Raw genomic sequence first — 11,291 nt, 5'->3', positions numbered from 1 at the left:
TTCTATGATGTATACCAGCAATATATATATATATATATATATATATATATATATTAAAAAGTCATATGACATTTTTAAGTGGTCATGTGAGCATTAAATTGTTTTAATCTTGGTCATTGATGATTAGATATAACGATTGTGATTTATTTTTATTTTCTCATATAAAAACACATTTCTCATATGATACATCCTCTAAAAGGTTAGGACATTGATATTGTATTGCACCCACAACAAGAATACTAAAGGCCCCCAATGCCCCCCATATATACGACTATACTTCTCCCTAAAATTTAAACTTACTAAACCTTTTTGGCTTGTAATTCACACTTTTGTTTTCTTTCTCAATTGTACAATTCATTATTTATCCGTCCATTCTACTTCAATTTAATTTATCTATCGATTCTCAATTGTGCTTCATTTTTATGGACGAGAATTGAGTTCTCAACCACATAGTTAAGGGACGAGGTGAACAATCACCAAGGCACACTATATAATTATTTTTTAGTTACTAAGATATTGTCATTTTTTATCACTCTGCAACTTTTTTTATTGATTATTCATAGTAATGAAATAAAATTGTTTATAAAAATCTTGCACATAGTGAAAACATAAATGAAGTCAAACCATGGAGAATTTTGATTTTTTCCTTGAAAAGCTTACTAATGATTATGGTTTAAGGCTAAGAATATTGCTATATCATTTTAGTGATAAGATGAATGTTAATAACACTCCCTTTAACACTATATTTTAAACACTCTTCATCTTATCAGTTAGAATTCATGCTAATCCTACTAAATTGGAAGTTGGTCAACTAAAATGTGGATCCACATAACTACATAAGTTTCAAACAATAAATGAAAATGTTGAAACAATGAGTGTTGATAGCATTTTGCTGCTGCTAAATACAAAAGGATTTTCTCAACTAAAAGTAATATTGCCTCACAAGTTACAACACTGCCTCAAACCATATAACCTATACTATTTTATTCAATTGTACACCATTTAATGGGCTTACATCAACATGAGACTAAGATTCTTTTTGCGGAAAATTTGCACATGCAAACTCCCTTCTCTATATAGCTTTTCATTGATGTCTCAATTTTGAATCCTGCTTTTGGTATCTTCCAGTTCAAGTTTTAAAACGTTAGGTACAAGTTTCAACATCCCTCACCCTTTTCTGCCCCCTATCACATTCACACCTTCTACACTGATTTGTCACCTTACTCCTTTCGCTTTAAGTTGAGCTATTTTGATTATATAGATGTACCTTACCATTTTAATTAGTAGCTTTCATGCTATTTTGATTATATGCATTTGGATTCATTAGGACTTGAAGATTTTCATCTCTGCTTCATATCTCCAGAAATGGCAAATTTTGTTGCTTCAGGCCTATCTGCTGAACCTGCTTTCAGAAGAAAGATGAACTTTTGATGACAGCCAAATCGATCTGCACTTAATTTTTTTTAACTTTCTTGCACCCAAAGACCAGAATTTCAATGAGAAATTCCAAAATTCCATGTAGAGGATTGGATTATCGTCTCTGCATTCTGGCTTTTGCTGTGTGTTTGGTGTTGATTGGGACAGTTTCAAGATTGAGTTTTGCAAACGTGTCTTACACCACAGTCACCAGGTTACAGCACTACCATCCTAAGCGAGATGTATCAAAAGGAAAAGGGTACCCTCCTGTTCTTGCGTATTGGATTTTCGGCATGAAGGGAGAGAGCAACAAGATGCTAAGGCTGTTGAAGGCAGTGTACCATCCAAGAAATCAGTACCTACTTCAGCTTGATGATGGTTCCTCTGAGTCTGAAAGAATGGACTTAGCTCTTTCAGTTAAATCCCATAAGTTGTTTGAGGCATTTGGGAATGTGAATGTCATTGGGAAAAGTTATGCCATCAATAGGATGGGATCTTCTGCACTTTCTGCTCCTCTGCATGCTGCTGCTTTGCTTCTTAAAGTTAACTCAGATTGGGACTGGTTCATCACTTTAACTGCTTCAGATTATCCTCTTATGACTCAGGATGGTAAGTGACACTTAAGCTTCTGTTCATCTAATGTTCACTTTCTATTTTTGGTTAGCACAATGTGTTAATTCCAAGTTGAGGTCAATTTGAAATTCTAAAAGATTCTGAATTCAGTCACTCCAACCAAGTGCATGTTTGGAAACCATTCCATAATTGATTCTGAAGTCAGAATCAATTCTTGGGGGAAGCTTTTATGAGTCGCTTCTGAGTATCAGAATTGATTCTGATAAAAGAGAAGTTGATCCGAACATGTTGCAAGTAAATAAAGCTGATTGCTTGACATTTGAATTACCCTCTTCCTAGTTTGTGTATCTATCTTGAGATGAATAAAAACCAGTAACCACACTGTCAAAAATACTAAAATGGCTTGACATCTTCAATTCTCATGATTTTCATAACATCCACATTGTTATTTTTTCCTGAACTGTGATCACCTGGCTCAAAACAACTTTGGAACTGTGTTCTTCATCGTGAGCCTTCATTGTGATAAAAATTTAAATGTGCTTTGGCCTTTGTGTATTTTTGTGCAGATCTCCTTCATGCTTTCACGTTCTTGCCAAAATATCTCAACTTCATTCATTATACTAACAAGACGGTTCGGAACGTGTAAGTAATCCTCAAATTAATCAAAGTCTGGATGCATGTTATGAAGTATAGACTGTAGTGATAACTATAGCTGCTGAAGTACAAATTAGTTACCTCTTTTCTGTTGTGTATGAGTAGAGAGGATTATATTACCTGAATGCAACACAGAAATAGTCTAATAGTATAATTGGAGCAGCTTATTTGTCCTTGGAATCAATTATGGCACTCAAATGTATCACACAAGTTTCTCTCCAGAATTGATTTTGATTTTAGAACCCATTATAGAAGAATTTCAAAACATGCTATAAATCATGACTAGTTTAGCTGTTAATTATCCAAAGAAACATAGATGATTTTCAATTTCAGTAACATGTTGGTAACAGAAAAAATAGGAACAAGTTTTTCAAATATCTCCATCATGTTTGTAAATAGGTTATAAAGTCCCTGACCTGATGCAGGCAAAGAAACACTGATCAAATTGTGGTTGACCAAAGTTTGCATTATGAAAAGAGCAGCCCACTTTTCTTTGCTGTGGAATCCAGAGAAACCCCAGAAGCCTTTAACATGTTTCATGGTATGTCTACTTTCAAACATCCAAGTTCAGACCTTTGTTAATTCCCAAGTAGACATTGGAAATGATGAATCAAATTTGATAATTGAATTTTAAGAATGAAAAAATAAACCATGTTTAGAGGGCGTGACCCTCCACGTGTGACTTTGAAGTCATAGGTTTGAGCAGTGGAATCAATCTCTTGCAAAAAATGCAAGTTAAGGCTGCCTATATTAGATTTACAAAGTAGCTCTGACCCCTCCCTGAACCTTTTTGGTAGCAGGAGATTTATAGCACCATGTTGGCTCTTTTTTCAGTATCTCATGTCATTTAATCAACAGGTTCACCTTGGGTGATTCTTACAAGAGCTTTTATGGAGTACTGTGTGAAAGGGTGGGACAATTTACCGAGAAAGCTTCTAATGTTCTTCAGCAATGTGGTTTATCCCCTGGAATCTTATTTCCACACAGTCATGTGTAACTCCCCTGAGTTCCAGAACACCACTGTGGATAACACTTTAATGTACAGTCTTTTTGACACTGATCCTTCTGAATCCCAATTGCTTGATATATCACACTATGATACTATGTTGGAAAGAGGGGCTGCATTTGCACGTCCATTTGGTGAAGGTGATTTGGTTCTGGAAAAAATTGATGATTTGATTCTTAACCGATCTTCTAATGGGTTGGTTCAAGGAGAGTGGTGTTCTAACACTGAAATAAATAAGACTAAAAAGGTTTCAGAAGATGAAGGAGAGTTTTGCTCACTATCTGGAAACATTGATGTTGTAAAGCCAGGTATGTCTGGCATCAAGCTTGGAACTCTACTAGATGAAATTGTAAATAGTGGGAGATCTAGAACTAGCCAATGCCAGTTCTATAAAGGGTGACAAAGTAAATGTTGCTAGAAACTCTTTGAATGTGATCCATTTTTACTTTTAACAGCTGATGGAGCTTTGAAATTGCTCGACTATTTAGGTGTGTCTGATTATAATTGAGTGCAACGTGAAGAAACATTTATCTTAATTCATAAGAAGAGTTTGTTCATTTTTTCTCTTAAAGTGATTAGTAACATCAGTTTGCATTGATATGATCAGATAATTAAAGGTTATGTCAGGCTAAAAAATGAGTCTCTTTAAAAAAAAATCATTCAATTTGCTCATTTTGGTTTGTTTTACGTACACATGATGTATTTTATGATTGACGAAACTAGATCGCATTTAAGTTGGGGTACTAATTGACATTAGCATTTAACTGACTTTGCAACGGTTAAACGCGAAGAGTAAAGACAAAGGCACTTAGTGGAGTATTCAAACTTCTGCAAAATAAACACGCAAATTATGTGGCGATCATTACATCACTACCAAGCCGCCATAATTTATTTATTTTTCAATAATTTGCATATTGTAATGACTTTATATATCAAATGACAGTTGAGAATCCCTAGTATTTTTTTCCTATTTTATTCAATATCCCTTTTATTGAATAATGACAACCCATTTAAAAAACATATATTAAGAGAGAAAATCCTAAAGAAAATTACTAGCAAGACACACTCAACCTTGATTCTTTTTAACACACTCTCTTATTGGATGGAATTTATATATGTGCCCCAAAATTGAAAGTTGAACAGCTGAACTAGAACTCTAACCCAAGTGAACCCAACATGAAGTGATGAAAACAATAAGCTAGAAATAGAAAGTATTTGGTGGAAAAAATGTGTGAAAGAATGTACTGCCAGTATTACTCGAGATTTAATGAGAAGAATATTTTGCCGACTTCTTATTATTATTTAATTTGAGAAATAATGGATAAAAAATAAATTTGAATCTAATTTTTGGAGGATCTTGTCAAATTTTTATAGGTTGATTGCTTAAATTTAAATAAATCATGGATGACTCTCTAAGTTAGTCTTTGTATGATTTACAATTTTAGGTCTTTGCAATCATTTTGGACAACTCTATGACTTGATGTTCTTTGCAAAATAGTGAGAGATCGTTAGCTGCTTAAAAATATCTCTTGAATTATTAGTCCATCACAAAAGGTTTAAGGTTTAAAATAAGTTGTAAAGTTTGTAGCCATGAGTTAATGAATATTTTTAAAGAGATCAAATTATGGTTAATAATGAGCCGCGACAACTAAAGTCGTATCATGAATATAAAACTCAAAGTTAATTATGAATAATTGAATATTTTAAAAGAGATCAAAATTATGGTTAAGAATGAGCCGTGACAACTAAAGTCTTGTCACATGAATTTAAAATTCAAAGCAAACGAAACATGTGGTTTAAACATAGTCTCATTTAAACACAAAGAATCTCAATACGTAAAATCCCACATATCTCGTTCTCTGTCTCTCAAAAACTTTAAACAGCAACCACAATGAAGTACTGCATTTGCTATTCATCAAGGCTTCTCAGACCTCACTTTTGAGAAGCACTTTTTGGCCACAACTTCCTTTGTGTGGTAGCTCAACCTCTTTGATTGGGTCTTTATGTAACCTCATGATATTTTCAGGTTGTTGCGGTGTATTGATTATTACACGCCATATATTGTGAAAAGCAGTATAAGGTAACAAACATGTGGTTTTAAATTTGGTGCTCCATGAATGATAGAACATCAATTATGGTTGGTGCCTGCTCCGAAGCAAATGAATGAGCCTCAACTAAAACAAATTAAAATTTCTTGGCAGAATTCAGATATTGGTTTTTTCGATTTGAAGTAGCACCTACCAGTGCCTTTCTTTCATTTCCAAATATCAGTACTAAGATAGAGACGTGCAGGCATCAGCAACATGAATTAATGGTTCACAAAAATTGATTCTTTTATTTGAGCCTGATAAAACCAAAATTAGCTAGACGTCACAATGATGAGTGGCACCAAGTTTAGAATCATTAGATGCAACATCGTGAACCCGTGTCACACATTTTGGGTTCAATTTTTCTTACGCCACAACATTGATTGATCTAGTGAATGAGACTTGTCCACATAATGAAATTTCACAATTGCATAATCACTTTTGCAATATTTGCATTCCAATTAAGCACATTTTGAACATTACTCAACTCACTTTCCTTTTCTTTGCGAATTTGTTGATTCCATTCATTACACATTTGATAAAATAGATAACCAACAATGATCACAGTAGCCTAGTCCTAAATTGACAAAGAAAGAAAGAAATGAAATGAAACAAGTGAACCATCAAATTGATCTCTAAAAGTGTTTGGTGCAGATAAATTCATCCCTTAACTTAGCAAACACTTCTTGCTTCATAATTATGTAAAATGTCGGTCAAATTAACTCATTGAAATTCAATAAAACATTGCTAGTTAAAATTTTACCAACATTTTACACAATTAGTTATGACTAAGGAAATATTTACTTCTTTTAGAAACGAACTTATTAACACGTAACACTTTCACGGACGAATTTAACCGTTCACTCGAATTCTGTTTTTTGATATTCACACAAAATGTATTGGCTGGTAGAGAATTTAGTGGCTTCAAGACTCGTCCCATCCCTCTTGCAATTCGCGGCGGAGCGTGAAGGCACGTGCGAGCTTGGCATGTGCGGCCAGAATGAGCTTAGCTGGCACTCCGGAGATTGCTTCCAACCTCGCCAGATTCCGACACGTGGCAAGCGACCCGTCCCCACAAAATCCCAAGCCCAACCAAAACGACGTCGCAGCAACCACCCTGAACGGAACGAACCTCCACGTTGCAACACAAAACCCCAGCGCCTCCGTCGCCACACGGTTACCATCCGCCCCTAACCCTAACCCTAACTCCCTGCTCCATTTCCCAATCACCTCCTCCGCCGCCGCCACCGACCCGTCATTCCCCCGCCTCCTTTTCGCCGCCGGAGAGAACTCGTCGGTCACGGAACTCGAAGAGACGCTCCTCACCCTCACTCTCACCCTCCCAACGTGAACCTTCTTCGGGGAAGTGGAGCAAGACTCGGAGGAGGAGGAGCAAGAGAGGAGATCGGTCTCGGACGGCGAGCAGGAGGAGCAAGTTGGTTGGCGGTAGCAGGGTGCGGCGGCGGAGATGTGAATTCCGGCGAAACGGTTGCAGGTGGAGCAGAGGAGGTGGCGGGGGTGGCGTGCGACGAGGAAGTTGGCACCGTGGACGGTGGCGTCGCAGTTGCGGCAGAGGAAGGCGGAGTCGGAGGGGCAGTAGAGTGAAGCTTGTTGATTGCAAAGCGCGCAAGCCTTGCCACCCTTCTTCATGTTCTTGTGTTGTGCAGTTTTTGGTTTTGAGAATTGAGAGTTGAAACAGAATCTTGATCAATGAGTTTGAGTTTGAGTTTGAGTTTGAGTATGAGAGGAGAGTGTGTATGTAGATGTTATGTATATATTTGTATATTTGAAGGAACTAGTCTCGTCGACTCATGTTATATGTTAATGCTATGAACCCCACCATAGGGTCAATTTAAATATGGGAACCATGCATTTTGCTTTTGATTCCGTCGTTTTGTTTTGCATTTGTGGCTGTGAGTTGTGCTGCTCAATTGGTAACTGCGATGCAAAATTTTACACCACAAATACCTACTAGTAACATTTTTCTCTCACGTCACTCATATTATTATTATTATTATTATTATATTAGCCATTATTTTGATATTTAATTATTTTAATGGCATTTATTCTTTTCGGTTCTGAGATCACGTTAAGTAGGTAGGTCTTTCTCAATAAATATTTTTCCATACGCACCGTTCAAAAATCGAATCCTAGACTGTATGTTTAAAAATTTCACTTATCTGTGCTACTGGTTCTATTTTGTTTATAATACAAATTAATGGTTCAGTATATATTTAGAAATATATGGAGCAATTAAGATAAATTTGTATGGGTGAGAAAATTAAGTTTGAGAGTGAAACATATAATAAACATGAGCAACATAAAGTGATTAACAAAATGACCTTATAACTGCATAAAATATTAAAATGTCACGTGGTTGGTTGGACGGAGGTAGAGGTGCAAAATATCTGGTGGCTGTGTGTGGCGCCAAGTGCCGAGTGCCATGAGGCAACTACGATACAAGGGAATGAAATGAATCACACGTCACAGCCAGCCAAACCATCTCTACCAAGAGTTTAATGCATTGTTGTTACAGCCTCCACGTGGCACCATCCAACTTCTCCCTCGTCATCGAATCTTGGTAAACTAGCAATAATCACTCTCACGAAATTTCCAAATTTTTACCTCTCGCTTTTGAAGAATAATAATTAACAATATAAGTAGTGTTTTTACCTGTGTGCTGCACGGCGAAAGACGATTCTAAATTTCTTACGTCGTTAACATGATTGTTTTTAAAATGAAATTGAATCGATTAGCTGCCATAAAATGAGAATACAATTGAACCTAAATTGGAAATGTTTCCACAACAATCAAATCTCAATTGAATCCAACAAAGACTGAAAATTACAGCAATAACTTCTCTATCTCAATCAAGCATAAATTCATCAAATCCATATTATTGATTTGTAGAAATATGTGAGAGATAGAGTAAATTATATAGGTTGTTAAGTTTATTATGATAGAAAAAGAAGAGTTAGAAGAGAAAGATTGATGCAGACTATCTCCCTTCGTTTGGTTGAATAGAGAATGAAAAAAAAAAAGATTAGAGTTGTATGAATTGACATTTTTAAACAAAATTAAAAATATTAAAATAGTGATAGACTGAATAAATTAATAAGATTACAATTGGAAAGCTAAAAAAATTATTTAGACCTTCTTCTATTTCTTCTCAAAATGAGATGATTGAAAAATGACGTAGAACTCACAAAATGAACCCCTCTATTGCCAACCAAAACACAATAACTTTTCCTCTATCTCCTTCTCTCTCCTCTATTTATCTCTTCTCTTTCTCTAACATAAGAAACAAAACATAAGAGAACCTACTTGAATAGTTTGGAACTACAAATCCATCAAGAGGAAGACTATAACAAAATGACACATAGGAGAAAACAGGCATAGGAGAACTTGAAAAATTCTAACAATTTTAAGTAATTCATTCATTTAAAGAAAATGTGTCAAAGCTTCTAAAGCGAGTGCGAAATTTAATTACAGGGGATTATTATTAACATGAGGAATTTTTATGTAGAATGTTCCTCCCCGTGAGATTTTTTTAATAGTTTATGATAAAAAAATAATGAAATTATGTTAGAATTTATTGTTAACCTTTAAAAAAAACTATAACTCGCCATGGGTTTATTTTTACCAGGTAATTTGAACAAAAATGAAGGTAGATTATAATGCTGATATTGATTTTTGAATTTAATTTCTGTTTGTAAAATTATTTAACTAAGAAATATTAATCTTCTAGAAAATTAGTTCTTTCAAATTAGTTCTAGTTTTCTTCTTTCCCGTTCCCATAAACCAATTTATGGAGCATAGAAATTACCAAGTAATAATTGAATCCCTCTTTGGGTGGAAACAGGTAGTCGTAGAAGGAGAGAGGTAAGAAAAAAAAGTGAGAGAAAATATGAAATATGATAGATAATAAAATAAGAGAGATAAAAATAAAAATGGGAAAAAATAGAGTGTATAAAAAAGTTGGAGTGAATATATCACTGTTGATACTCATTATCATTAATTGGTGGATTGATGGAAGTAGAAGTCGTCGGTTATTATACCGAGTGTTGATAGAAAGTAGTCATAATTATTTAAAAATATCAATCATGCAAGTTATTCTCAATAAAACTTGGCGAACCTAAAAAGCTTTGAGGTATAAGCAAAATATATTGTTGTTTCATATAAACTCTTCTAGATTTATACTTCATTTTATATTGGCAATCTCCCTCTAGTAAGCATCAAATTTAAGCATATATTAAAATTAACTAAAATCATACTCAAACAAAATCCAAAATGGAAGCACCAATTATTGGACTATTGTTACAGAGGAATTTACTGAAAGCTTGTATACATTTTTCCCAAATAGATGGGGACATGGTACCGTGAAGATTTCTAGTTTTGTTCCTACAATTTCAGAAATCTTTGAGAGCATCATATGTGATGGAACCTCGTAACATTTCTCAGCCAAGTATCTCACACACAACTTGTATGCAACCGAACCAATATTGGTAAGCAGAGAATATTAACATGCTGAAATAGAAATCACTTGAAAGAGTGTTTTGAAACTATGCATTGTTTTGATTATATCCAGTTAAGTTGGTATGTTTTTTAGGACAGGGAGTTCAACATAAGGAAAAACTTTCCTAATGCCATGCCATGAAAATTTAAAGGTACCTATCATAATGAGATCCTACATGTGGTTAAATGGTTTTTAGACCGAATAAAACTATTACAAAACCAAGTTAATGTGGTAGACTACTAACAATGATAGTTGAAGTTGAAAATCTTTGAAGGATTACTAACATTACAAATGAAATTTTCCAGACGTCAAAACTTTTAGACTGCAACTTCCAACTGTGCTTCCTAGGACATATTCAAATATTCTGAAATCTAAGCCTGCCCCCCTCAACATATGGTTGTAGTTATAGAAAATTCTGAAATATAATGCACAATAAATGCAAAAAGTCCCTAAGCTTGCTGCTGCAAGGATGCTAGAGGAATAATTTCTTCTAGCTTCAGTATACCCTCATAATATGCTTCCAGCGGTCAAGATCAAGAAGTCATGATGAGACCCAACTAATCAAAGTTGACTTGGATAAAATCTCAAGAATTTCTCATCTTGAGACTCATCTAAGACTTTCTTCATAGCTTCAATTTTCCATTGTTTAAATCTCACGATTTCTTGTCTAGTTGTAACACATGCTCACAATATGAGAGAAATAACTTAAAATGGAAGCTGGTCTAACAAACCCTAGGAATCATTTCTAACAATACCTACAAACTTGTGAAATATGTAAACTGAACACAAAGAAGAAAAAAAAGTAGACAATGATGAGTAAAACCTGCCCAACTCATCTTTCTAAAACGTGCCTCTTTGTTCTCTTTGGTAATGTATAAAATAGATAATAGATATTTTTCAATTATTCTCATGGATTATATCTTTAGCCAATAAGGCTGTGGTAGGCAGTTATGAATGAGTACAGAGAAATAAGAGCTCATGACTGTGGGAAAATGTTTTGGATGTACACATGAAATAATAAAATTAAAGGGGCCATGAG

The 11,291-nt window shown here is 34.7% G+C and overlaps 2 protein-coding genes across 2 annotated transcripts; one reads left to right on the top strand and one right to left on the bottom strand.

Annotated features, from left to right (window-relative positions):
• Positions 1–990: 990 nt before the first annotated feature.
• Positions 991–4,206, top strand: LOC130745693 (beta-glucuronosyltransferase GlcAT14C-like). Its single transcript, XM_057598057.1, has 4 exons — positions 991–2,025; positions 2,556–2,631; positions 3,069–3,184; positions 3,502–4,206. Exons 1-4 carry the CDS (start codon positions 1,497–1,499, stop codon positions 4,047–4,049), a joined length of 1,269 nt encoding a protein of 422 aa, XP_057454040.1. The 5' UTR covers positions 991–1,496; the 3' UTR covers positions 4,050–4,206.
• A 2,158-nt stretch (positions 4,207–6,364) lies between these two features.
• Positions 6,365–7,557, bottom strand: LOC130745692 (B-box zinc finger protein 32-like). Its single transcript, XM_057598056.1, has one exon. The coding sequence runs from the start codon at positions 7,384–7,386 to the stop codon at positions 6,661–6,663; it is 726 nt and encodes a 241-aa protein (XP_057454039.1). The 5' UTR covers positions 7,387–7,557; the 3' UTR covers positions 6,365–6,660.
• Positions 7,558–11,291: the final 3,734 nt, after the last annotated feature.

Source organism: Lotus japonicus, chromosome 3, assembly GCF_012489685.1.
Source record: "Lotus japonicus ecotype B-129 chromosome 3, LjGifu_v1.2".
NCBI lineage: Eukaryota > Viridiplantae > Streptophyta > Magnoliopsida > Fabales > Fabaceae > Lotus > Lotus japonicus.
The sequence above is the reverse complement of the archived record's forward strand: the minus strand, read 5'-3'. Positions and strand labels throughout refer to the sequence as shown.

Excerpts from the sequence above, each read along its gene's own strand:
- LOC130745693 (XM_057598057.1), top strand. The coding sequence starts at position 1,497 with ATGAGAAATTCCAAAATTCCATGTAGAGGATTGGATTATCGTCTCTGC. Across the intron at positions 2,026-2,555 it reads TCCTCTTATGACTCAGGATG|ATCTCCTTCATGCTTTCACG; the intron begins GTAAGTGACACT and ends ATTTTTGTGCAG. Across the intron at positions 3,185-3,501 it reads AGCCTTTAACATGTTTCATG|GTTCACCTTGGGTGATTCTT; the intron begins GTATGTCTACTT and ends TTTAATCAACAG.
- LOC130745692 (XM_057598056.1), bottom strand. The coding sequence starts at position 7,386 with ATGAAGAAGGGTGGCAAGGCTTGCGCGCTTTGCAATCAACAAGCTTCA.